This window comes from Heterodontus francisci, chromosome 13 (genome assembly GCF_036365525.1).
Source record: "Heterodontus francisci isolate sHetFra1 chromosome 13, sHetFra1.hap1, whole genome shotgun sequence".
Taxonomy (NCBI): domain Eukaryota; kingdom Metazoa; phylum Chordata; class Chondrichthyes; order Heterodontiformes; family Heterodontidae; genus Heterodontus; species Heterodontus francisci.
The window spans coordinates 77,391,871-77,419,486 of NC_090383.1; the positions used below are offsets into that span (position 1 = coordinate 77,391,871).

General features: G+C 40.2%; 1 protein-coding gene across 8 annotated transcripts in view; it reads left to right on the forward strand.

The window, feature by feature from the left end:
- The window catches only part of prox1a (prospero homeobox 1a), a 135,024-nt gene that overhangs the window by 20,666 nt on the left and 86,742 nt on the right, over positions 1–27,616 (forward strand). For 6 of the 8 annotated variants that reach the window (XM_068045028.1, XM_068045020.1, XM_068045025.1 and 3 more), the window contains exons 3-5: positions 2,903–3,010; positions 5,660–5,794; positions 11,547–11,741. In XM_068045028.1, the coding sequence (XP_067901129.1) occupies positions 2,903–3,010; positions 5,660–5,794; positions 11,547–11,741 (438 nt within the window). The remainder of the gene's footprint in view (positions 1–2,902; positions 3,011–5,659; positions 5,795–11,546; positions 11,742–27,616) is intronic. The other 2 variants (XM_068045026.1, XM_068045027.1) reach the window with 1 other exon arrangement.

Below are 27,616 nucleotides of genomic sequence, written 5' to 3' on the forward strand. Positions count from 1 at the left end.
TTATAGCAACAATGCCCTATTAAAGCACCTGAACCATAACATTATGTAAAGTGTGTCCTCCTGTGCCAAAACACGAAGTGGGTTACTTGATGGAAACCAAAATATTTTTTGAAAGATGCTCCATGATTTGCAGGTGATTAGTAATTTCTCACTTTTAAAATTTTGGCATCTGATAGTACTAAGCACACTCTATTTGAATATATTCGAAGTTCTTTATTAGAATATTGTTCAGAAAAGTGTGAAATCTGTAATATTTTAATTGGTAAATGAGTACAGTTTTCAGTTTTGTGTTACTACATCTACTGAGAGTTGGATTTTTTGAATATAAGTACAGTAGTTTTATTCTGGTTATCATCTTTAAAATTTTCATCATTATTTGTATCTTCAAGAGGTTTCCAACATGATAAATCCAATATAATCTTGTGTTTGCCAAATTGCCTCTGGCATAACAGATGCAAGCCTGTAAGATTGCTTTGTGTAACTCATGATCTTATGGGATTTTGCCATTTTGGCAAATCTGAAATAATCATTTGAGTGTTAATGATCTTTGTTATTTTCTACCAGTAGAGATGCGTGAGCTTCTGTTTTACCAGTTGCTGTCTTTTTTTTGGAAGCTCTACATTTTATTTTGAAAAATAATTTGGGTAACCTGATAACATCACTAAAATATTGGATTCACAACCAGAAGGGCAAACATTGTACCTTGACATTGTGCAGGTTGGTGAGATATGTTTACCAATTTTGAAGTACCCTATACAGACTTGTGTGCAGTCTGTAGAGTTGATCAAGAATATCATTGGTGCAGATTGAGATCCTTTGACTTGAATTGTCTCATCCTTCCAAGCCAAAGGAAATAATCAAGAGTAAAAGTAAAAGACAGAAAGAGTGACGAATTATAATTAAGTAAATTCTTATGCTTTTACTAAATGGACTGTATATAAATGATTATTTTATCCTCTTAACTGTGTTCTAAATTACTGTTAGAAATCTGATTGTGAGCTGCACTTGATATTTCATAATTTAACTTAAAAAAAAACTTTAAAAATTAAACTTGTTCCATCATGGTCTTCGCCTGCACATTCCATATATATAATATGCTGAAATCAACCTTCCACTAAATCTCCAAGCCTTTAGTAAAATTAAAAATTATGTCAGTAGTTTAGGATTTCTATATTTATAACCTAATATTGTCAATTCAGTTGTATCCTAATCTTTTCTCCAGTGGTTTTGCTTCAGTCATCTGGACTGAACACAGAAATCACAAGTTGGTTTTAAAATTTATGGATTTGAACTGAAATTGACAAATAGATCGTAAGAGAGTTCATTCCTGAATAGAAATTTGTATTGAGATATGGTTCAAAATCCCATCAGGTCAACAGTTTTCCACATGGAAATATCAACCTTGCAATATTTAGTTCACACATCTTTAAACATTTTGAAGGTCTTGTTTGTTTCTAGTCTTTCCGTTCTTCCCAACAATGCAAGCAAGCATTGATTCTTTTAATACTCTGAATTTCATGTGCCACTGCAGAACAGCTTGCTGCACTTCCTTTCATTTGCCATCGTTATTTCACTTATGCATTATGACAGATGGCAGTGGAGAGTGTAATGCTCTTTTAGTCTTCCCTATCAGTCTAATGGAGGTCACAGAAGGTTTTTCAACTCTTTCCCTCTTGGTACAAGAAGCATGTCAATCATGAGTTATCAACTCTGCCATCATTAAGCTTCTGAAACACAAAGGACCAGCTTGATCGCATTGCTAAAGAGTTTGTTCACTCAGATAAGATCACATTTTACAATGGTTTCACCTCTGAAATAAATTTGTATCTCTTTTCGTAATGACTTGTATAGCTATGGAAGCTAACAGCATTTTTGTTCTTAAACATACTCTTCAAAAGAACACCCCTTGGAATAACTTCTGGAAAGAACCCCTTAATTGACCTTCCAGGGCCCACATTGATTTTCTCCACATGCATCTTCATTTCTGATGAATTATAAAGCCATTAATTTGTGGAGGAAATGGTAGGCGATCTGCAGCACAGATGTGCCAAAACCATACTAACGCACAAAACACAAAAGAGTGCCAAGGAAGCTGAATGAATGAAAATTGGAATTGCTAGATTGTTACGCTTAGTCTCACATTAAACTTTCTCCTGGGAACTATTTTAGGAAGCTTCTGTCTACAGAGCTGAAGGGTAATAATATTTACAGATAAATAGGATTCTTTATCAGTGTAAGAAAGAATTTATTGATCAGCTGGCCCCTGGGGACTTTTTGACTGTCAGAAAATAAACCTTTGATACATCTTGGCTCAGTACCCTTTGCACAGGTCAGATATCTCCAGATCTACCCAGTAACCTCTCTGTGTAAGGTTTCTCAGCATACAATGTTCTCTGCTTTGAGTCACAATGTTTAATTTTTAACTTTATAATAATACCCTTTTTGTTTTGTGAATTTCTTTTGCATTTCAATCTAACTTGTTAAATTTTAATGCAGGTTGTGAATTATTCTGCTACAACATAATAGATGTTTTCATTTCTTGTTGGAGCTGATGAATAGCTTTACTAGTGGAGTAATGACAATTTATGGCTCATGATTGTAAATGCTCTTATATCCATCATTACAAATCACTGGGTAGCACAATATCCCTGTTCTGCTTATTGCTGAAGAAGTGTACTAAAAGTATTTTGATTTTAAAAAAAAAAGTGCACTTTTTGTTGGATAAACCTAACATTGAACGAATGCAAATTGTGTAAACATTGAATATTGGCAACTGATGTTCTTTTCGGTTTGTTCACTCATTTGCCTAGTCATACAGGGATTGCTCTGCAGCTCTGTCCCCTTCAAACAGCCTTGTTTCCATAATTGCTTTATATATTTTCCTTGACAAACAGCATCTTACATACAGGAAGGACTGTCACCTAATCACCTGAAAAAGGCCAAGCTGATGTTCTTCTACACCCGGTACCCCAGTTCTAACATGCTGAAGATGTTCTTCTCTGATGTGAAGGTAAGCAAGAGAAAGAGGATTGTGCCCTCTTTCTTGCCACAGCCATTGCAACAAAAAAACAATGGTGGTTATTGTCTTCTATTTACTACTTAATTTGTTTTTGATGTAGCATAGACTGAGCATAAGGAGGATGAATAAAGTGACAGATTCAGGCCACATTATTCAAATGAGGACGTGAAGGCTGTCCAGTCGCAGCTGCACCCTCCCTCTGCTTCGAGTATATTTAACCCTAATTTGTATTTTCACTTTCTTAATTTGAACTGTTTGTCAAAGGCTTTTAAGATTGTTATAAAAACTTAAAATTCTAATTTTTTAATCTACTATATGAAATAGTCTTAACAGAAACATTCTGAAGCAACTTGTGGTATGCTTTTGGTTGTGTTTATAAATTTAACCAAGACTTTCCTCACTTAGGCATAATTTCCCTCATCAGAGTTGGGATTTGCTTTTGCTATTTGTCAATGACTAAGCCTTCAAGCAAACCATACAGTCCATTCGAGTATCTTTTTTCTTTTTAAGAAATATCAATAAAATTACTGTTATATTCCTATAAACTGCATTGATGATATTGGTCCATGTGATGAGTTTATTCTTCTATCTAAAGTGGAACTGAACTTTTTCTAATTTTAAAAATGCTGTAAAGTTAACAAAGAAGCAATATTGAATTCTTGCACTAATTCCTGGGCACTTGCTGGCTTTCTTGTCAGCCGTCTACTGCTGCCAGTATTTTCCAATCCCTCAGTATATTGTAATGCTCCTCTTTAGTATGCATACAGCTTTTTTTTAAATGAGAAAAAAGTAAGTTCTAGCTTAGGTTTGTTTTCTTATCACATGTGAAGATACCCTCATTTTGACAGTAACGCACTTTAATAAGAGTGCAATAGTAATACAGTCACTTTGCCAGTTGAAATAATTACTCTTTTGGATTGTGTGGAATTGTAAATCAATCTGTTAATCCTTTGAGAACTGCAATGACATTTCTGCATCAAAATACAATGTGCTAAGATTATAATTATTAGTGCGTTGTTCTTAATGAGAATTAGCAAATATTAACTAGAATCTCCCTTATCTTATTTCTGGGGTTCCTCATTTAGAGTAAGAAATTCCTAATTTTTTTTTTCAGATGCTCCATATTTTGTAAGTTGCCAAAATGTTATCAAAAGATTACTATCAAATAAATAAAAGCTCAAATTTGCAGAGAAAGTAATTGTTAGTCTCCATGCTGAATATTAATGCAACTGAATGTTTTATGACAGCGCAATTATTGTGCAGTTTCAATATCATGAATTTTTATAATCATTGTCCAAAAGAAAATATAAAATTTGTGATAATGATCAAGTTCTTCGTCAAGCTTAAGATATTCCTTAATATATTGTTTCTTCCCCGAACAATTAACCCCTAATTGATCTAAGGATGTCCCTTTTTGACCATTTACCCACAAGGAGTCCCTAAGCAATAAGATTAAATGGATATGTTGTGCTTAATACCACTCATACTGCAGATAAACATTATGAATGTACTCCCGAATACAGATTACCTGTGAGATTAACTGGAATGAAAGTATTTACATTTATATAGTGCCTTTCACAATCTCAGGACATCCCAAAGCACTTTGCAGCCAATCAATTACTTTTGAAGTGGCATCTCCAACAATCCAGTACTTCCTCTTACTGCATTGAAGTGTCAGTCTAGATGATGTGCTCAAGTCCTGGAAAAGGGATTGATCCCACATCCTGCTGACTGAGGTGATAGTGCTACGACTGAGCCAAGCTGATTTTATTTTTTTACTTGCCTATACGGTCTTTTCCCTATAATCTTTCACTTGCACTGCTTTGTTCCTTTTTTGCTTATTTTTTCTAAAGAAAGGAGCATAATTTCCCTCATATTTTCAACCAAACGAGAGCTGGATTTTCCAGCAGGTAGCACTTTTACTGTCCTATTTTTCAATGCTTTGATCCGCTGGTGAGTGTCTGCAAGTTGAGAACATTTTCATGAAGGTGCCTCTCAAGGTGGAATGGATTATTAGGCCATATGAGTGGAACTAAGTAATCCAGGGAGTGGAATTACTGCTCTGCATCTTTTGTTTTTAGTAAATAAAATAATTTTTGCTCAATTGTGCTCCCAACAAGGAAGGGCTCCATTTGCCATTTTAAAAAAAAAACAGTTCCTCTGATTCGCACTTTGCCACAGCATCTAATCCTTTTCATTCCTCTTTTATGAGTTCTACTCCTTCTGGTCAATGTCTGAATATCACCAGTAAGGAAATGTATTTATTTAAAATATAGACTTGCTGGCAGCAGTGATAAATATTGCACTTGGGTTGCAAGAGCAAGCCTTAAAAATTCCACATACTGACTTGTAGCCCTTTTTTATAGTAGCAAATGGAAGCCAAATTAAAATATTAGTTCAACTTCAGTTTGTCGCTGTGAATGGGACAGCTTGCTGCTTTCAACTTAAATGTGAAGATGCAGAACAAAGTCCTGCCTTTAGATTAATGTTGTCGTAACTTCAATACAGTTGAACATGAAGGAATGGTGGCGAGAAAAAACAATCTATGGTCTTCACCAACTTAATGGGTGAAGTTCTTTCACTCCTTTAAATATTATTTAGTGAAGTGGTTTCACCATTAACTGTACTGTTCTTCCCCAGAAATTGAGGAGGTTGCAACCCAAAAAGAACCAAGGGCCGAATCTTCACTCCCAAAAACAAGTGGGTTGGTCGTGTCAGAGGTTACAGTGCAAAAATCTAGAACAAGAACTGAACCCATCTACTTCCAGTTTTAATGTAGGTGGGACGAGGGACAGGCAACCAACTTGCTTGTGGGAAGTGGGTTGCTCATTCATTTATACACAATAAAGCTGTATGCCTTCATTTTAAGTTATTCTATTTTTAAGATGGCCAGATTTCCCAGGCATTGGGAAACTTGGCAGCTTAAAGGAAGCGAGAGGGGCTGAATCCATGAGTTAAGTGTCTTTATGGTACTGCTTGTAAGCCAGGAAGAGCAGAAGTGTTTCCCTCCAAGCCCAACAAAGTAACTCTGTAGAACCCCCTTCCCCTCAACCCCCCCCCCCCCACCCCACCCCCACCTCAATAATCTCTCTCAGTCCCCCCCAACACACCTACCCATTCTTAAGCTTTGGCCCTCCGGTCGTGCCTCCACAGCCAAATGAAAATTCAGCCCTGTAAAGGGAATGGTTTTTGCCAGGACAGAGTAACTTTTTTAGAATTGGCTGTGCTCTATATTTAAAAAACTTTTTAAGCACTTTTACATTGGAGAATGATGTCCACGAGAGCCATGCTCAGATGACGACCTGTGAATTCCAGTCACTGTCCTTCTTTACTGCACCTGTGCACTGCTGCTCCCTGTTAGAGGGTAAATAAGAACATCTGTTTGTTTTCTGTACTTTCGACAAGTACTCTCGAGACCTATGGAAGTGTGACACATGAAGTTCACATCGTTTATATGCTCGTGCACCATTGGTGGTGATGGGCACACGGGACTACCAGCAATAGCACATTATTTAAATAAAAGTGCCTTTTGGTTGCATGGTTTAAGGTTCATTAAATGTGCCTGAGGTCATTTTTTTTTATTGAAAACACTTTTTTTTTCCAGTTATAAGATACAACTTAGGCCTATTTATGGAAACTTTTGATGGCGTTTTGTCCTTTTATCAGCTGATGGAGAATGTGCCCAAGATTCATAGAAAAACTAAATATTTATGATCACTAAATAATGAACTGTGTTCCTGTCATTGAATATTAACTGTAATTGTAAAAGTAAGATTTTGTCAAAAATGAAAAAAGAGAGGACTAAGACATTTACTAAAACATACAATAGTGGAGAAAACTTTTATTTTCAGTATTTACATTAAAATATATTTTGTAATTGAATTTGACCTGTTGCATCTTAACAATTTTGATAAAAGGTAATTCAAGAAAACCCTCATTTGAATATTGGTAATAAGTTTGGAGATAAATATGATACAGTAAAATAAGGGATTGGTCTTACACAATAGACATCATTGCAAAGTATATTTACTTAGTAGTTTCTGAAATGCATTTTGCTTTATTTTCACTGGACAGTTCATGCATCTCTTCTCTCTTCCCCTCCTAAACTTGATTCAAACTGCTTTTATCTTGGAGCTAATAGTGTGCAACATAATGGATGGGGTGAAAGTTTATACCTATGGTTATTCTTCAGTTAGTACGCTTGATATGATCATCATACTGCACAATATATTGCATAGAGGTTGAGTAAACAGATCATTTAATGTGTTTTTTTAATGATAAGTAAACTTATTACACTTGAATGCCAATGGTTTTACAGTTCAAAGGTCTTGTATTTTTATTAATGACATTTTGCCATTACACAGACAATTTGATATAATGCCAGACTTGCTTTGAATAGTGTTAATGTAAGAAGTTTGCTGCTGGAGGAATTTTAAAGTAGCCCATAAATTTTCTAGCCTGATGAAAACTTTGTAAGGTGTTGCATTTAATATGATTTGCAGCACCCAATAGTTCTTGGACTGTCTGAAGATCACCTGAAATAAAAAGAAAAATCCGAGCTTCAGCAGCTCTGTCTCATTAAACACTTTTGCTGTATAAGCGCAGGTGCTATTATATGGCATCTATACTTCACCAATGTCTGGCAATGCACGCATTTATATACTGAACATTCTTACAAAATGACTTTTTAAAGTTGAGTATATCAGAACTACAGATTAACTCATTCCAACATGTCAGGAAATGTGCACAGAATTTAATCTGCTAAGAAAACTATAAAAATGATTTTTTTTTCTCTAATATTGTAGAGGAGAGGAAATACAATTAATGTAGTGCTGAAGAGCAGCTGACATTTTTAGGATCTCTCATGACCACTGAGAACAAGGTTTTCATATATGAAAAAATTAAATATCTAATGCCCACTTCCTTCCCCACCACTCCCCCCGCCCCACCCCATCGACTTGAGTCGATCACTGCCTAGCTAGATTAAGGTGTCAAATTGATTTGTTTTATGCGTCTTTTGACTCTGCTCGTTGAATATTTAGGAAGTTTCTTCAACAAACACTGGGATTGGACATGTCCCATGGGAAGCATTAATCTGTCATGGGGACAATTAGGCTATAGAAAGAAGAGGCCTTCTCTTGTGGCATTCACTTGTTTGTGATGCACCAATGAGGACCTTAAAGATCAAGATTACTGTGTTTGTTTTAAAAAAAACTGTAATTCAGGAACTGTTAATGTTTGATAAGCAAAAAGTGACACAAGTCTTAAATGCTGAGCCCTCATGTTTGAGTGGCTCTGTTGTTGTGGCCAGTGCATCTCTGGTATTTCAATTCTGTAACAATAGATTTTAAATCTCCCTTTATACCCTTCTGCCAAACACTGTCATGTGGACTTACTTTTTTTTGTAGTCCCATTAGGTCATCTACAGGCCATTCTAGAAAAAAATACCCTTTCTTTTTTCTCTATTCTTGTATGTAGGAGACAATGTCTTGTAACAATACTGAAGCTTAATCTCCATGTCAAAGCAATTTTCATTCCCGGGTGCGCAGACTGCTATCGTTTTGTTATGTTTTGTTTCTTATACTAAAAGAATTAAAAAGGAACAGTAGTCGTCATGGGGCCTGTAGTTCTTATCTCAGTGTCTGGAAATTTGGACAGTGTATTTTGCTGCAGAGATAACATGGAAAGAACTCTGAGTTCAGCAAATAGTAATGGGTTTAAGTTCTATTGAAATCAGCAGCAAATCAGATAACGGGGTCCTTCAGTTGTCTTTTTAATCAGGTCCCCGCAAGGCTGAATAGAGACAGAGCAGACACACAGAGTGAAAATATAATTCTTGGATAGGTTAAGTACATGTTTGAACTCTTGCAGTCAGAGTGATTTGATGATGACTTAATCATTTTCTGGTCAATTATCTGTGAGGACCCTTGCAACTGGAAGGCAATTATAATGCAAGCTGGCCTTTGGGAGCTGCAACAGCCTCCACTTCTGTTTCCTTGTTACTTAGCCTTCACTGCCATGAATTTTCATTCACTTCATTATCTTAAATTCACTGGAATAGAAACAACTTTCTGCATTGTAATTACACACCCATTAGCTGTCAGCTTGATAGAAGCCGGCAGCCCTCTTCATGGCCAGAGCAAATGCTTGATAAGTGCTCACTGTGATTTTTGATTAATGCACACCCCTTGCTCTAAAGGGAAAAATGATAGATGCCTATGATGAGAAAAGGCAATGGATCAGGTTTTCTGATGTACAGGCGCTTTAAATTTATTGATTTTAACGTGACTAATAAAGATTTAGCTGACCTTGTGCACACACAAGACCCTGTTAGAGACGAAAACAACATTTGTTGCAGTCAAGTAGGTCCCCATAAAAGTTCAGGGTCACCAAACTACCAAGTCTGAAGCCAGCAACCACAAGCAATCTAACTTCCAATAGCTTGACAATAGATATGTCTGGAAGACTGTCTATGACCTTAACTGCTTTTATGAAGAGGGAGGGGATAGAAGAACTACACTGAAATCATCTTCTTTGGTCATTTCAGTTCCCAGCTGTGGCTAGTGCAGACTATTATAATTCTGAAGCCTTGAACTATGACTTTTCCCACTAGCTCTGGATATATTGGGGGTGTGGTGGTGCTGGGAGGGAAGGCAAAGAGAAGAGAGGTGGAAATTATTAGTCTGTGTACAACTTGCCAGCTTATTTTTTTTAAATATTGATTTTATTTTTAAAAATTAATGTTTTAACATTTAAGCTTTAGTTTTGTTTGTCTAATAAGTGAGCTAGAAGATATTCTGGCCCTAAATTTACATGGGCAGCTAGCCCAGCACTTGTGGGATTGTGCCCTCCTGTGCTGGCACAACAAAAGTATTGGCATGGGCCCAGCAAGAGTCATCTTCATTATGGGTGCATTTTGGTTGTCTGCTAAGGTGGGGGTGGAGATGGGTTATGAGTAAGTGCCAGAAATTATTTTGATGCCCTGCCTTTTTAAAGCTGCTGATAATTAAACAAAAAAATTTAATTCTGTAGGGTCCCAAGCCACTTCTCTGACATAACTCTCAAGGGGACTCACCTGTGCTCTTCTGAATTCCAGTACACTTCATCTCATTGAACATATTGGCCTTGGACCTTATGTTGGGTCTCACTGAGGTCGCTGAAGCAGAGATTTCAGCATATGGAGTCCCCTTTCCCTCTGCCATGGAGGACCATGTTTGAGGCAGTTGACTGTTCCACCCAAGACAAGGCCCTCCATTAAAGGCCAGGTCCCAACCATTTTCTGAGGGCTTCCAATGCACTGCTTGCTGAAGTTAACAGGTCCATGTCTTGATGGGCTGAATGGCCTCCTGTGTGGTAATGACTCTGACTTGAAAACATATATTAGTGTTTGACTCATATTTCATCAGAAATATTTCCTCAAAAAGTGCATGCTACTTAGTGTATTGTTTAACTGTAAAATTAGAGAATCTGGGTTATTGAGAATATCGAGATTGAAGGTTCTATTTAAGATACTCGAAGTGTGTACTTACCAACTACATTTGATCAACTCAGATTAAGATTGGCCAAATAGCCATGCTCATCTGTAATTATTTTGTGATCATAACAATACAGGACATTATTGAATCATGATGTCTGTATATTGTTTTTTAAAACAACATTTCCCCCTTCTCTTTCCTCCTTCCCCACCCCCCCCCCCCCCCCCCCCCCCCACCTCTGAATGGTACCCTGTTTCATGCACTAACCAAAGGGTGAACAGGCAATATGCTTCCAGGCCTTTACCTATATAGGACAGGGGGAGGAAGAGCATGAAAACAGCCCTGGGTGAGACAATGCCCCATGTCCCCTCCTTCTGGGGTTGCGGTTGCACCTGGGTCTCTTCTCCATGCTTCATGTCGCTGTTCTTTCTCCTGAACAGATGTTTGGGAGGGGAAAGGGAAAATAGAATACACAAACGTAGAATTTTATCATCCAAGCTAAACTATTTTATAGATCACAAAAATGTAATAAACCTAAAAATGCTGAAATTTGGCTTAGCTACTTGAGCTAATCTTGTACGATTAAGCAGTAGTCAGTTCTTGCACTGTTGATTTTTGTGTGCTATAATGGATGTCTCTTGCATATATGTGAATTTCTAGTAGAATAAATGTACCTTTTTTTAGGTATACTTCTGTTTATAGACCAAATAGGATTTCAGTTGAACTTGGGCATCAAATCAATTGAACGATCTCCCAAAGTTTTGTTAATGTTTTGGTTGCATGTTTTCAATGACCTGTTTATTGAACTAACCACATGTACAGGTACACAGAGGCAACATTGATTCATTAGGAATTCTGAACAGAATGCTGTTTTTATTGTTCAAAATAGCTCAAATGAATATAATGCATACATTTTTATGTAATATCTGAAATAGTTGTTAAAATATTTCTAAATCTATCATTTTGATTTCATTTAGTATTTTAGTAACTAAAGTATATTGTGACAGATTGACATTGAAACTGCTCATCCTGTTGTGTTTTCCTATTGACAGTTTAATAGGTGCATCACCTCACAGCTTATCAAGTGGTTCAGCAATTTCCGAGAATTTTACTACATCCAGATGGAGAAGTTCGCTCGGCAGTCTATTAATGATGGAGTAACAAGCACCGAGGAGCTAACTGTCTCCCGCGACTCTGAGCTCTTCAGAGCCTTGAACATGCACTACAACAAAGCAAATGATTTTGAGGTACAGACTAATTTGTTCCCTTTTTTAAGTAGCTGATCATTGGCAAGTGTGAAGGCTGGTGTTACTTGTATTTGCAAAGACACCTCGGCTTTACGCAACCAATTTGACTTTCTCTGTAGAAAACAGTAGAAGCATAAGCCAGGACTTTGTTTTAATTCTTATAGATTGGCACAAACTTCTAGTAGTTGTCAGTGACAGCTTAGTTATAAAATTGAATGCAAAAGCAATACATCCGAACAATTTGTGTCTGCTAAAATTATTTTGAATTTGCTAAGCAACAGGAATTAAAAGCATAGTTTGAGATCCTAATGTTGAAGTTTATAGATCTCTCTTTGTTGTCTGTTAATTTTGTGTTTTGACTTTGGGTGTTCTCAGCAGTTAGTCTTTGTCAGTGAAATTTAAATTCCACTGTGTCACAAAACTCTTTGGTATGATGCAATATACTTTTTAGAGGTCGCCCTAGAGAAGCCACCACAAAATATTCAGTCATAGGTAGTGACCATGGTCACAGGGAAGAAGGAAGTAAAACTGTTTTTTAAATTGCGATATATTGACCGATATTTTATAATAGATTATATGTTCTTGCTCCATTCACCTGCATTTTCTAAGTTATCCTTCGAACTATAATGGTTGATGTCAGGTTCGATAGTGAAGTAAGTTTAAACGCACTCATTTTACCTTCGTATCTGGTTTTCAAAAGAAACATACTTTTGAAAAAGGAAGTAAGAGAGTATATCACCACTAAAGAATGAGAATGAAACTCCTACAGCTGGGTTTAAAATGTTTACAAATAGTATGAAAAGTTTTTGAAAGAGGAAATTTAATTAACTCGAGAAGACCCAAGTCAATTTGGGTAGAAATCTGGCACACAAGTGGTGAAGAAAGTAATAATGTGGAATTGTCATAGGCAACCAGGACACAAGAGGAAATTGATGACTTATTTCAGCAAATAAAAGCTGCATTAGGAAAAGAAGACAATGATGGTTATGACAGATTGTATATGCCTTTAAATTGAAATGGAATAGGGAGAGAATTATCCAAAATCTCAGTTTGAGAAGCCAATACCAGTCTGCTTTTTTTAATCCAGCTTGTTAAAATGAGAACTAGGAATTTATATACTTTATGTAATATTTAGTAATGATTTAGAGACGGTAGAGAACATAGTGTTAAATTTGATACTGTGGTAGACTTATGAGCCAGGAGATCAATAAAATACAAGAAATTTCAGTTATGTTAATTTTAAGGTCATAAGGTCAAAATGGTTAGGATAAATTAAGGGAAAAAGGAGTATGTTCCCAATGAGAAATTAAATGCTTTTAAGTATGTTTCATAGTGAAAATTAATTGTATCTTAAAAGAAGTATAAGGTTGATGCTGAAATATAAGCATGGAATTTCAATTTATTTTTTTACATAGAAACATAGAAAATAGGAGCAGGAGTAGGCCATTTGGCCCTTCGAGCCTGCTCCGCCATTCATTATGATCATGGCTGATCATCCAACTCAATAACCTGTTCCCGCTTTCCCCCCATATCCTTTGATCCCTTTCGTCCCAAGAGCTATATCTAACTACTTCTTGAAAACATGCAATGTTTTGGCTTCAACTGCTTTCTGGATAGCAAATTCCACAGGCTCACCACTCTCTGGGTGAAGTAATTTCTCTTCATCTCAGTCCTGAAAGGTTTACCCCGTAACCTTAGACTATGACCCCTGGTTCTGGACTCTCCCACCATCGGGAACATCCTTCCTGCATCTACCCTGTCAAGTCCTGTTAGAATTTTATAGGTTTCTATGAGATCCCCCTCTCGCTCTTCTGAACTCCAGTGGTATAATCCTAACTGACTCAATCTCTCCTCATACGTCAGTCCCTCCATCCCAGGAATCAGCCTGCTAAACCTTTGCTGCTCTCCCTCTATAGCAAGAACATCCTTCCTCAGATAAGGAGACCAAAACTGCACACAATATTCCAGGTGTGGCCTCACCAAGGTCCTGCATAATTGCAGCAAGACATCCCTGCTGCTGTACTCGAATCCTCTCGCTATGAAGGCCAACATATCATTTGCCTTTTTTACCGCCTGTTGCACCTGCATGCTTACCTTCAGCAACTGGTGTACAAGAACACCCAGGTCTCGTTGCATATTCCCCTATCTCAGTTTATAGCTGTTCAGATAATAATCTGCCTTCCTGCTACCAAAGTGGATAACCTCACATTTATCCACATTATACTGCATCAGCCATGCATTTGCCCACTCACTCAACTTGTTCAAATCACCCTGAAGCCTCTCTGCATCTTCCTCACAACTCACCCAGTTTTGTGTCATCTGCAAATTTGGAGATATTACATTTAGGTCCCTCATCTAAATCATTAATATATATTGTAAATAGCTGGGGTCCTAGCACCGATCCCTGCGGTACCCCACTAGTCACTGCCTGCCATTCGGAAAAAGACCCGTTTATTCCTACTCTTTGTTTCCTGTCTGCCAACCAATTTTCTATCCATCGCAATACACTACTCCCAATCCCATGCACTTTAATTTTACACGCTAATCTCTTATGTGGGACTTTGTTGAAAGCCTTCTGAAAGTGCAAATAAACCACATCTACTGGCTGTCCCTCATCAACTCTACTAATTACATCCTCGAAGCATTCTAGTAAATTTGTCAAGCATGAATACCCTTTCGTAAATCCATGCTGACTCTGTCTGATTCTACCACTGTTCTCTAAGTGCTCTGCTATAAAATATCTGATAATGGACTCTAGAATTTTCCCCACTACTGATGTCAAGCTGACTGGCATATAATTCCCTGTTTTCTCTCTACCTCCCTTTTTAAATAGTGGGGTTACATTAGCTACCCTCCAATCTGTAGGAACTGTTCCAGAGTCTACAGAATCTTGGAAGATGACTACCAATGCATCCATTATTTCTCGGGCCACTTCCTTAAGTACTCTGAGATGTAGATAATCAGGCCCTGGGGATTGATCGGCCTTCAATCCCATCAATTTCCCCAACACCATTTCTCTACTCATACTGATTTCCTTCAGTTCCTCCCTCTCACTAAACCCTGTGTTCCCCAACATTTCTGGTATGATATTTGTGTCCTCCTTTGCGAAGACAGAACCAAAATATTTAGCTGGTCAGCCATTTCTTTGTTCCCCATAATAAATTCCCTGTTTCTGACTGTAAGGGACCGACATTTGTCTTCACCAATCTTTTTCTCTTCACATACCTATGGAAACCTTTACAGTCAGTTTTTCTGTTCCCCGCAAGCTCTCGTCCTCTATTTTCCCCTTCTTAACCAATCCCTTGGTCCTCCTGTATTTTCTGTAATTAGGATATGGGCAACACTGGCAATGCAGTATTTTATTGACTAAGTTGACCTGAAGACATTGAGTCAACCACAGATTGTGGGATTTGAGTCCCATGTAGCTAAACCAGATAGGGGTTGCAGTGTCCCTTGCCAAAAGGCAATAGTGAACCAGCTGGGTTTTTATAACGAGGATTTCTGGTGCTATCGCGTACATTACTAGATTTAATTGAACTCGTATTCACATTTTGCCATATTGGGATTCGAACTTAGAGCGTCAGAGTTGTTAGTGCAGTACCATAACTACTAGCCTTTTGTCCCAGTATTAATTGTATAACCAAGTGGGTGAATAGCAGCAGGAAGTAGGACAGACAATTGTAATGTTAGAACTCTACCTGCTTTAACATCCATCCTGTGATCTGTTGGATTTTTGATTGCCAATGGAAGTGCCCATTCATTTTTGGATGCAACTGAAACAGTGATGTCATTTTCCATTCATGTTCCCATGAATACAAAATGGGCATCTAGATTTGCTAATCACCACAGAAAAAAATGGAACAGTTCTATATTCACTACTAACAGGTGCAGTTAAAAGTCAATTTCTGTTCTTTTTATTGCCAACTATTTTGTCATCTACCTTCTGGACCATTTATGGTTGGCTGCTCTCCTGGTTGGTGGTTGTTCTGCTCTTTTCCCCCTTCAACCCTCATTTCTGATTGGAGAAAAAAGAAAAGATGCAACAGCAGGAGACCAGGCTAGTGAAGCTACACTGGAAGTGCATGCCACCCAACAGCTTATGCCCCCCCCCCCCCCGCCCACACCAAAGTATACTTACAGCATTCCTTTACCAATGGCTGTTGAGATCACCACCACTTTTAATTTCTGCTGCCAGTAGGCACATCTGTAACATTAGCTAAACAGCTGTGCACAAATACCGCAAGCAATCATGGATTCATTGTTCTCTAAAGTCGCCAATTGTATCTTCTCTATAGACAGCCAGTGTCAAACTGACAGGATGCAGCAATTTTCCAAAATGGCCAGATTTCCTAATGTCCAAGGGATCAGATTGTACCCATATGTCCATAATTGTTCTCTTGCTTAAGCCCTTTATATCAACAAGAAATTATTCCATCTTCTTAATGTTTGTGCTGGGCAGTGCAGCATAATACAAGTCAATTTTTGCTTCTCTGGGAATTGCCACAATTCCTTCATTTTTTAAAGCAAACCACTGTGTCAGCGCTCTTCGACACCTAAAGGCAAGATACTGTGAGACTCCTGGGAGATCAAGGCTATTCTCTGCACCTATGGTTAATGACACATACACTGTTCCAGGACACCAGATAATCACTTTAATTCGATTCATTCATTAGTATCATTGAACACATCATTAATACATTGAAGGTGCACTACAAGTGCCTGGAACAATCTGTAAAGGAGCAGGGAGATGATGTGGAGGCGAAGATGCAGGAGAGACCGAAGGGGAGGGGAAGTAGAGGAGTTGCAGTTGAAATTTCTTGCAGCTTATTTTCTAAGAGGATCGAAGCATAATCCTAGGAATCTATGATCTGCCAGCTTGACGTCTATAGCAGGAAAATCTTTGTGCCTGAGTCTGATGTTGCGGGGATTCTAATGTTTGCCATTAGTTAGACTTGCCCTTGCACCCTTCAACCCCCAAAATTTAGGCTGGCTTTCTGCCTCATGTTCCATTATTTGCCAGATACCCCCGCACTAGGGCGTACAGAAAAGCTAGTGCTGTGGCTTTCTCCTGAGCCCTTACTGACCATCTGGTGGATGGGAGTCCCAGGGCAGACAGATGAACTGCAAGTAGGCCACAATTTTTATTTTTTAGGACATCCTAAGATGTTTAAACTTCAATTCCTGACAGATTGACAGCCAAAATTAAATGTATAGGAAGTAAAGGTTCTAAGGGATATAAACCAAAGGACAAAGATAGAGCTGTCATGACTAACAAGATGGGAGAGTGGGCTTGATGAACCATATAACCTACTTCTATCCCTAACTGATCCGTGCGGTATTCCATTGCCTATAGCTGACCAATTTGAACTCCTGCCATTGGATGAACTAACCATTTGACTCCTGTTAGTAGTCATTTGGAAGCACCTTCCTTTATTTCAAAAGCTTTCAGTTTAACTAGAAATTTGTTGTTCGACACTGCAGAAATCTGAACATCATGCAATACAAAATCCACTACATTGTATTTCTCCTCCAGTTCTGTGACATCCTTCAATAATGTGTTGGATATGACGTGCTAGAATTATTGCAGAAAGCCAGAAACTCCCCATTTCCTCATCCCAACTTATTTAAATGGTGATGTCTGTCCTGTGTCTTCTGCAGACTCAGGCCAGGTCATCACCCAGCTCCACACCAGAAAGTTCCAGAAATCCAGGAAGGAGTGGAGAATCAGACATTTGGATTTCAGCCCATTTTCCTGATTCTTGTGCCAAAGGACTGCTCAGTTCCCCAGTTCAAGAGCCAGAAAAATTGGCCCTCACGTAGATGAAATTTAGTGTTGTTGTACTTGTGAAAGTATTGCGGAGCTACTTGAGGAAAAAAATTGCTTCTGGACTTCAGTTTGTTGAATTATGAAGACAAAGAAAGGTAAATGTGGAAATGGATGATTGCAGAAAAGAGATTTAAGTCTTTTTTAAAAAAATGAAATTATTCATATAGATTTAGACAATTGTACTGCCTAAAATGTGTGGGAGAGTGAGGGAACCTTATGGAAAGCTAACAACTGAATGATCTGAAGTTAAAACAATGAAAGAACAAATTGTGTAGTAAATTTCACATCCTCGGGATGTCCCAAAGCAGTTCACCACCGATGAATTACTTTTGAAGTGCAGTCACTATTGGAGTTCCAATTTCAATGGCACTGTTGTGCAGGAATTTAGCACTGGGGAAAAAAAACAAATATTTCTTGCTTAATTTATGAAATTAATTACACAGTGGAGTAAATACAGACTCCATTGAAACATTCAAAAAGGAACTGGAGTGAGAGCACTGCAGTGGAGGTTATGCTTCTCTGGGGCTAGGGGGCAGAGAAAATTGGAAAGGGTACTGTCACTGAAATGTTCTCAGTTCTTCCCTACTAGCAGTTCAAATTGTATTACTGGCACTTCTCATTCTTTTCCACTCTTGTTCTCTTTCTCGCCTTTCTTTCTCAATCTTTGATAATATTCTGAGCTTTACTGCTGTACTGAAAACAGAACACTATTTTATACAGACCCCTTTCTTTTTCAATTTTTCTTTCATCTTCCATGCTTTTTCTCTCCTCCCTCTTTCTATTTCTCTGCCACTCTTTTCCCTTGCTGTCACCATCTCTTTTCCCCCATCCCGCACTGTTGTACTTCAACCTCTCCCTCTCTTTCTCTTCACTTTATTTCACATGGCTCTTGTGCTCTGGTTCCTTCTGCGAAACTTTCAACAATTTACTCTTGAACCATCTCTTGGGCTGGATTTTGTTCTCCCCCAGACGTCGGGTTCCGTGGTGGGGGAGCACCTGAAGATGCCTTCAGGAGAGGGCTGCCACGCACCCCGATACCGGGAGGGCCCGGCCTGATATTACCTGCGGCAGCGAGGCCTTGTGGCGACACCACCACCCACCCCCCCCCCACCCCCACACCCCGCCGCTGGCTGACAGGACAGCAATTTGAATATTTAAATAAATGTAAATTAATAAATTAATGACACTCACGTCGCCGCGATCTTCAGCTTGGTGGCAGGCACTCCCGCACCTTAGGATCCCCGTCCAGGGAAATGAGGCGCCACACTGGTGGGGAGAGGGGAGGAGGAAAGTTTCAGTGTCGGGGAGCTGGGGGGGTGGGGGGAAGGATCGGGGTCAAAGTAACATCATGGGTGTAGGGGATAGTGGGAAGGGTTGGAATTTAATGTTTGGGGGAGGGGCTGGTCAGATGGACAACACGTGTTTTGGGGGGGAAAGACAAATTTAATTGTTATAGGGGTGGTGGGAGAGAGGCAGAAGAAATGTCTTTATTTTTATTTACTGTACCTTTAAATATTTAAACTTCCCAGTAGGGCTGGCAGCCCTTTAAAATGGCATCAGTGCTTGCGCTTGATCCGGGGGGCCGCCCCGCCGCCTCCATTTAAATGAGCTGCCGAACGGATTGCAGTGGCTGCCTTTTTTGTCGCCCGCCGTCAAAATCGGCAGAGGGAACAGAAAATTCAGCCCCTAGTATCTATTCTAGAATCATTTGACACTGTGTCTTCTTGAGTCTGGAAGTCCTGAGCTAGTTGAACCCATCTTGTCAGAAATACTTGGCCTTCATCTTAATGCATGCTTACACGTGTTCCAGCTTCAAAGCTGATGTTAGAGATGCTCTTTGATACTTAGAGATTTTTTCTTTTGATTTACAGTTATTAGGAAATTCTTCACAGTCCATTACCAAACAGATATGGTGGGGATGGAGGAGAGAACAGGTTGAATTATTGTTAGATATTCTCCCTATGGCAATTTTATTGCTGACAAAGTGCAGCATCATGTAGTACAAAGGAATAGCAGAATCTAATGAAAATGTTTCATTTGATTTGTACAAGCAATATTTGGTACATAATTATTGTCCGTGAAATAAAAGAATAAGTACAGTTTATTCCCTATTCCCTTACAGCTCTTCCCTTTTTGAAGGTAATGGACCTAATTGAGTTAAAATAAACTACTTGTGCAAATGACATTTGGTGGGAAGATTTTGAATATTCAATCCATGGAATCTTGTATTCAAATACATCTTCCAACATTATGAAAATTACAGTAGTTCATCACACAAGCCTTCTCGCAGTATAGCCTATTGCTAAATTGACAGAATTTAAGCCCTTAACTGTGGGATAATGCTGTAGTTTGGAGTACAAATGCCATGGAGTGTTGGGGCACAGGTTAGTGTAGGCAGACACCATGTAGCGATCTGTTTATTTCCCACAGGAAGTAAGGGAAATTTGGGTTATTCAATCTATGGGTTACTATTCTGTGCCATTTCAGAGCTATGTTGGTATCCCTTCGAGAGCAAGTTCCCCTTCCTTGTCACCTATAAGGAGATGATTGGGCAGTGGGGGGGGTTATGGAGGGAGGAATTTTTGAAGTAATTAGAGGCCTAATACCTTACAGCAAAGCTCATGAAAATCATGCAGGTCTCACTAGGGTTTGTCCCAGTTCCTGCTTGCATGCTTTCTTGGGAAATAATGAGTGATCAGGGGAACTGCAGGTAGACTTGTGTTCCAGTTAGTTTATTTTGTGCTGATATCTATTGGTTTAACTTATGCCATGGTAATAATTGCCTTCCAGTACAAAGTCAGCACCTCCCATACACTCCCATTGAGGTTGTAAAGCTGCTTGCAACAACATGCAAACATGTATGCAATTACGATTCAGATTGTTTTGCACTGTGTGTACTGTTGTACAAAGAGATTCCAAGGAATCCGGAACATCCAAGGTACATGGTCAATATTCTCAATCTACACAATTAATACTTAACTAATGTATCATTTTAGTTAACCTGCAGCACCTGACTTGTGCTGGCAAGTAAGTGGAAGCATTGATGTGCAAAGATTCTGAAGAATTGTGTTGGATCTGTGTGTTAAATTGGAGCTGGATGGTGCAAAACATGGTACGGTGCATTTTGTTTTGTGCTTACGATCAAGAATCATCTGAATGCAGCACCTATATTTGAGTATACTACGAATAAAGCACACATACCCCAAAACAATTCCATACACATCTATTAGAGTGCAACTTTTTAATTTTCTTTATACAACCCAGCAGTTTCCATGTGCAGACAGTGCTCCTTATGATTTGAAATCTGCAGCTTTTGCTTTCTAGTCTTGCTAGAACTAAGAGGTGGAGTTCATTAATTAATTGTTGAGATACTGGCCATATTCTTCCAATCCTCCTCAGAAATGGGGATGGTGCAGGAGAACTGGAGAATTGCAAATGTTACACCCTTGTTCACAAAAGAGTGAAAGGATAAAGCCAACAACTACAGGCCAGTCAGTTTAACCTTGGTGGTGGGAAAGCTTTTACAAACAATATTCTGGGACAAAATTAACAGTCACTTGAACTAGGGTGGATTAATTAAGGAAAGCCAGCACAGATTTGTTAAAGGCAAATCGTGCTTAATGAACTTGATTGAGATTTGATATAACAGGGAAGGTTGATGAGGGTAACGTGGGTGGCATGGTGTGCCTGGACTTCCAAAAAGCGTTTGCAAAGGTGCCACATAATTAGCTTGCCAGCAAAGTTGAAACCCATGGAATAAAAGTGACACTAGCTGCATGGATACAAAATTGGCTAAAGGAATCAGAGTAGTGGTGGGTTGTTTTTCAGGTTGGAGGAACGTATGCAGTGATCCCCAGGAGTTGGTATTCGGACCACTGCTTTTCTGGATGTATATTAATGACTTAGACTTTAGTGTACAGGGCTCAATTTCAAAATCTTGAGATGACACAAAACTTGGAAGGAGATTGAACTGTGAAGAGGATAGTGCTAGACTTCAAGAGAACATAAACAAGCTGATAGAATGGGCAGACATGTCGCAGATGAAATTTAATGCAGATAAGTGTGAAGTGATAGAATTTGGTAGGAAGAACGAGGAGAGGCAATATAAACTAAAGGGTACAATTCTAAAAGGGCTAAAGGAACAGAGAAAACTGGGGGTATATGTGCACAAATCGTGGAAGGTGGCCAGGCAGGTTGAGTAAGTGATTAACAAAGCATATGTGATCCTAGGCTTCATAAATAGAGGCATAGAGTACAAAAACAGCGAAGTTATGATAAACTTTCATAAAATGTTGGTTCGGCCACAACTGGAGTATTCTGTCCAATTCTAGGCACCACACATTGGGAAGATGTGAAGGCTTTAGAGAGGGTGCAGAAAAGAGTTACGAAAATGTTCAAGGGATGAGGGATTTCAGTTACATGGATAGATTGGAAAAGCTTGTGTTCTCCTTAGAGAAGAGAAAATTGAGGGGACATTTGTTCAGAATAATGAGGGGCCAGACAGAGTAGATTGAAAGACACTTCCCATTGGCAGAAGGATTGAGAACCAGAGGGCATAGATTTACAGTGATTCGCAGGCAACATGAGGTAAAACATTTTTTAATGGCCCAATTGTAAAATACTTTTTTATTCCTTTAGGCCACCAACTTAATTTCCCCATTCCACCTGAGCAGTTACTGCTGTGGTTATGGAGCTGAATTTTTAGGTCCCACCTGGGGCAGAGACGAAAATAGCAGTGCTGGCCAGCGTTCTGCTTTCCCGATGCCATTCTCAGCGCCAGTGGGTTTCACCAGGGTGGGGGGAGGGCGACCCTGAGAACCCACCCAATCTATTAAGAACGTCAATTAACATTGTTAAAAAGCTCATTGAGAGCTTGTTAAGTGGCATGTTCTGATTTTAATGGGGACGCAAGGGCAGACCAGGTGCATGGAGGCGGATACCCTGCAGGGAGCCAGACATGGCCAACCCAGGGAATTAGGTGGGCCCCATGAAAGGGTTAACAGAACAGAGGGGGACTTGGCCATTGGCACACAGGTGCCATTGGGTCAGCGCAGGTTGCAGGGAGAGCGTGGTCAGCAAGAGTATGGGCAGTGCAGGGGGTCGTCATCTTGTTGGCATTGCGGGGACATAAGAGGAGGAGGCAAAGCTACCAAGCACAATTGGGGGCCATCTGAGCACAAGGAAGGCAGCCAGTCTTCAGCTTCTCCTGAGACATCTTTCCAGCAACAGGTAATGCAATGAAAAGGCAGTAAATGGCTGTCACTTAAATCGGGCCTGCACTTGCACAGTTCCACCTCCATTCCCAGTCCCACGGCTATTAACTGGCTGCCAGACCCATCTCCAAGCCAGTTAAGGGAGGGTTCCAATGGAATTCCGTGCCGGTCAGTGCTCCCCCGCCCCCCCACCGACTGGGGGGGTTCGGGACCCGGAAACGGTCCTAACTTCCATTTCCTGCCCCCAAACCCGAAAATTCACTCCACGGTCTCTGACATTAAAATATTACAAATCTTACAAAATTGATTAAATGTATCTATACACAAATATTTCCTGTTTCTGGTCCTCAAGTTCATGCAAGTTTCCAGCTCCTTGACTGTTAGCTGAGGAGGCTCAAGATGTCAGGCTACAGATTCTGGCGTGCACATGTACGTGCAACATTAAGACAGTTAAATAATTGACAGTAGGACTGGTCAATCATGGATCATTTTGCGCTGAATTTTCAGTCCTCGTTGAGGGCGAGAACAGATGTGCATGGGGCCTGAAAATAACGGTGCCAGTCCAGGCCCCATTTCTCGCACTGACCATTTTTGTCCAGGTGGGTTTGGGGCCAGCAGCGCTACCCCCGCCACCACTCCCCCCCCCCCCCTTTCCCACCACGAGGCAGGTAGCCAATTAGTCTTGTAAAGAGCCTTGTTAGTGTACTTCAAGGGATATTCTAGATTTGTACGTTGTCACAGAAAGTTCAGTCTTGCGATTAAAAGTGTAAGAACTTTTTTAAAAAATGGCATTGTATTAACAATCAGCACAATCCACCTCCTGGCCCAGAAATGGAACAATTTAAATTATTCAATCTCATTCCTGCATGAACTAAATTGTTATTGAAGGTATTTTTCATACTTTTTCTTTCTATCTTTTTTTTGTCTTTCAATCCTGTCTTTTCCTCTCTATTTCCAGATCTGCTTTGACTCTAATCAGTCCTATTTCCTTCTCTGTTGTTCATCTGTTTCTTTCTCAATCCTTAAATTTCATTGGTTAAGGCGATACAGTGTTGGTTCCTGCTGCCCCCTCACGTCGTTATCATCTCGTGCTTCTGGCAAGTTAGGACACCAAAAAATCTGAGCTGAAGAATGCAAAAAAAAGTCTTAACTGCATGTGCCGCCAAATGTCCTGCTGCAGAAAAATTCCAGCCCATTAACTGGCCATTTATCTAATTTTCTGTCCATATTTCTTCGCATACGTTCTGTGGTACTCCATTGTGATAAATCAATTTCTAGGCCAATAGTTTTTATTTATATAACACCTTTTAATGCAGTAAAAAGATCCAAAGCACTTCAGAGATGTAGTTACAAATGGTGTGAGACCAAAGAAGTAGATATTAGGAAGGGTTACTATAAGCTTGGACAAAATTTGAGTTTAAGGAGGGTCTTAAAGGAGTAGAGGGAGGGAAAGCTGTAAAGAGGTTATGGAGGGAATTCTTGAGCAAGGGAACTACGTAGCTGAAGGCACGGTCATTAATGATCGGACAAAGTGGGGTAATGCACAAGAGGCCAGATTCAGAGGAATGAAGAATTCCAGACTCTTTGTATGGTGGAAGGAAAATAGTGATAGAGAGCAGCCATATATATAAACACAAAGATGAGATTTTTAAAATTGAGGCTTTGGGGGACTGGGAACCAACGTATATTGGCAAGGACAGGGTTGATGTGTGAGTGGGAGTTGTTGTGGAATATGATATGGACAGCAGACTTTTGGATAATCTGAGGTTTACAGAGGTTGTTGGATGCGAGGCTTGCCAAGAGAACATTGAAGTAAGTTGAGGCTAGAGGTGACAAAGACTTGAATGATGGTTTCATTGGCAGTTAGGCTGAGGTGGGGCAAAGGCAGACAATGTTTCTGGGGTGAAAGTAGTGTACCATAGTCACGATCACTGAGAATGCTATTCGTGACTTAACTAACTGTGGCGGAGGAGTAAACCTGATTGGAAAGATTCAAACAGGGAATTGCAGGCAATATAATTAGGAAACAATAGCACATCAAAGATTTTGGAGAGCAAAGGAAGTTTGGAGATGAGGCAGTAGTTTGCAAGAACAGAGGGGTGAAGTGTGTTTTTTTCTGAGGAGAGGGTGATGACTGCAGTTCTTAAAGGGAACAATACCCAAAAAGAGGGAAAAATTTACAATACCAGCCAACATGGGGGCCAAGAAGGGAAGATAGCAGTTTATTGAAAATAGGATCAAAGAAGCATATGTTGAGTCTCCTGGTCACAATGAGCTTGAAAAGGACATGGGGGAAAATAGGAATGAAGCTAGAGACATGTAGGTTCACTGCTACAGCAAGGAGAGTCTTGTGGATGGTTCAGCTCAGGAGGTAAATAGAATATGGAGGAAGCAGCAAGGGCAGCCGCTGAGATGGTCTCCATTGTAGTGGCAAAGAAGTCCATGAGCTAGAGCTTATCTTTGCTCTCAAAGATGATACAAATGCATTTGGTGTCATAGTTGCTTTGGAAAGAATGCTTTTTTTTTTCTCATTGCCGATTCATTCCTTGACTGCTATTTTATACAATCTACAGAAGGGACTTTTGTTTCTGGTGTGAAAATGAATAAAAGATATCTTAAGTGTGCTTGTTACAACATGTAATCCACATGAAAAGCTGTGTTGATATCCTAAAGACAGAGTCATGGACTGAATTTTCTCAGCCCTATGGCAGTGGGCTGGTAGGCGGGAGGGCTGGTAATATGGCAGGGGTAGGCTTTGGGAGGGGAGCCTGACATCTTCCCGCAGCCATGGCACATTAGCAGTTGCGGGAACCTCAGTGGTATGGCTGCCCACCAGGTGGCCAATTGGTGGCCTCCCAGCGAGTTCTGGGGAGGGAAGCTCTCCTTAAAGGTCACTCCATGGCCCATGGAGCGCCCCCCGGCAGCAATGGCTGCACCACGGCTGAGGTGCCGCTGCTGGTATACGGCCCCTCACTGCTTGGTCCCAGTTCTTTTAAAGGAATTTACCTGTTCTTTGAGGGTACTTCGGCATTGAGGTACCTCCTTCATGCTGCAGCCTCAGCTGTGGCTGTTGCTAGCGGTGGCACTGCCGAGGTTGCTGAGCTGCTGGCCCTCTGATGGGGCCAGCAATTTCAGAGAGGCCAGCTGCTATCCTCAATTGGATGGCAGACCTGGCACCTGGCTGTTAATTGGCCGCTGCCAGTAAAATACCACCCTAGGGTCCTGCCACCCACCAGCGTGGGGTCGGCTCCCACTTTCGAACCTGGCAGCAGGACTTGATCCTCCTTGGAAAGATTCACCCCCCTGTGGCTGTCCCTATTCGATCATACTTTGTCTATAAAGTTAAATTTTGCTCTATAAATTCACATTGCTGCATGAAAACAGAAAGTTTCATTAGAAAACTTGTCTTTTTAATTCTTTCATGGGATGTGAGCATCACTGGCCAGCATTTGTTGCCCATCCTTAGTTGCCCTTGAAGGTGGTGGTGAGCTGCCTGCTTGACATGCTGCAGACCATCTGGTGTAGGTACACCCACAGTGCTGTTAGGGAGGGTATTCCAGGTTTTTAACTCGATGACAAGTCAAGATGGTGTGTGACTTGGAGGGGAACTCGCAGGTGGTGGTATTCCCATGCATCTGCTGCCCTTGTCTTTCTAGGTGGTAGGGGTCATGGGTTTGATGAGTTGCTACAGTGAATCTTGTAGATGGGACACACTTCTGCCACTGTGTGCCGGTGGTGGAGGAAGGGAATGTTGAAGGTGGTGGATAGGGTGCCGATCAAATGGGTTGCTTTGCCCTGGATGGTGTTGAGCTTCTTGAGTGTTGTTGGAGCTGCACCCATCCAAGAGAGTATTTCATCACGCTGCTGACTTGTGCTTTGTAGATGGTGGACAGGCTTTGGGGAGTCAGGAAGTGAGTTACTTGCTGCAGAATTCTCAGCCTCTGATCTGCTCTTGTAGCCACAGTATTTATATGCCTGGCCTAGTTAAGCTTCTGGTCAATGCTAACCCCCAGGAAGTTGTTGATGGAGGATTCAGCAGTGGCAATGCTGTTGAATGTCAAGAGGAGATGGTTAGATTCTCTCTTGTGGAGATAGTCATTGTGTGGTGAAAATGTTACTTGCCACTTATCAGACCAAGCCTGAATGTTGTCCAGGACTTGCTGTATGCGGACATGGACAGCTTCAGCATCTGAGGAGTCGTGAGTGGTACTGAACTCTGCAATCATCAGCAAACATCCCCACTTCTGAACATAATGGCGGTAAGGTCATTGATGAAGCAGCTGAAGATAGTTTGGCCTAGGACATTGCCCTGAGGAACTCCTGTAGCGATGTCCTGGGGCTTAGATGTTTGACCTCCAACAACCACAACCATCTTACTTTGTGCTAGGTGTGACTCAAGAGTTTTCTCCCTGATTCCAATTGAGTTCAGTTTTGCTAGGGCTCCTTGATGCTACACTCGGTCAAATACAGCCTTGATGTCAGGGACAGTCACTCTCACCTCATTCACCTCTTGAGTTCAGCTCTTTTATCTATGTTTGGAGCCAACTGGCCCTGACACAATGCAAACTGAGCATCGGTGAGCAGGTTACTGCTGTGTAAGTGCCATTTGATAGCATTGTCAACAACTTCCATTGCTTTGTTGATGATCGAGAGTAGAATGTGGTGGGACAACCTTGCATTTCCAAACAAAAACATAAAGATATGTCCATCCCAATGCCTGCCAGTTTGCCAAGTGCAAAGTCAGAACTATTAAGAAGGCGTCTGAATGTCATAAAGCACAAGAGGGAAATCATAGAAATTTACACAATCCAGTCGGTCAAACTCTCAAATAGTTC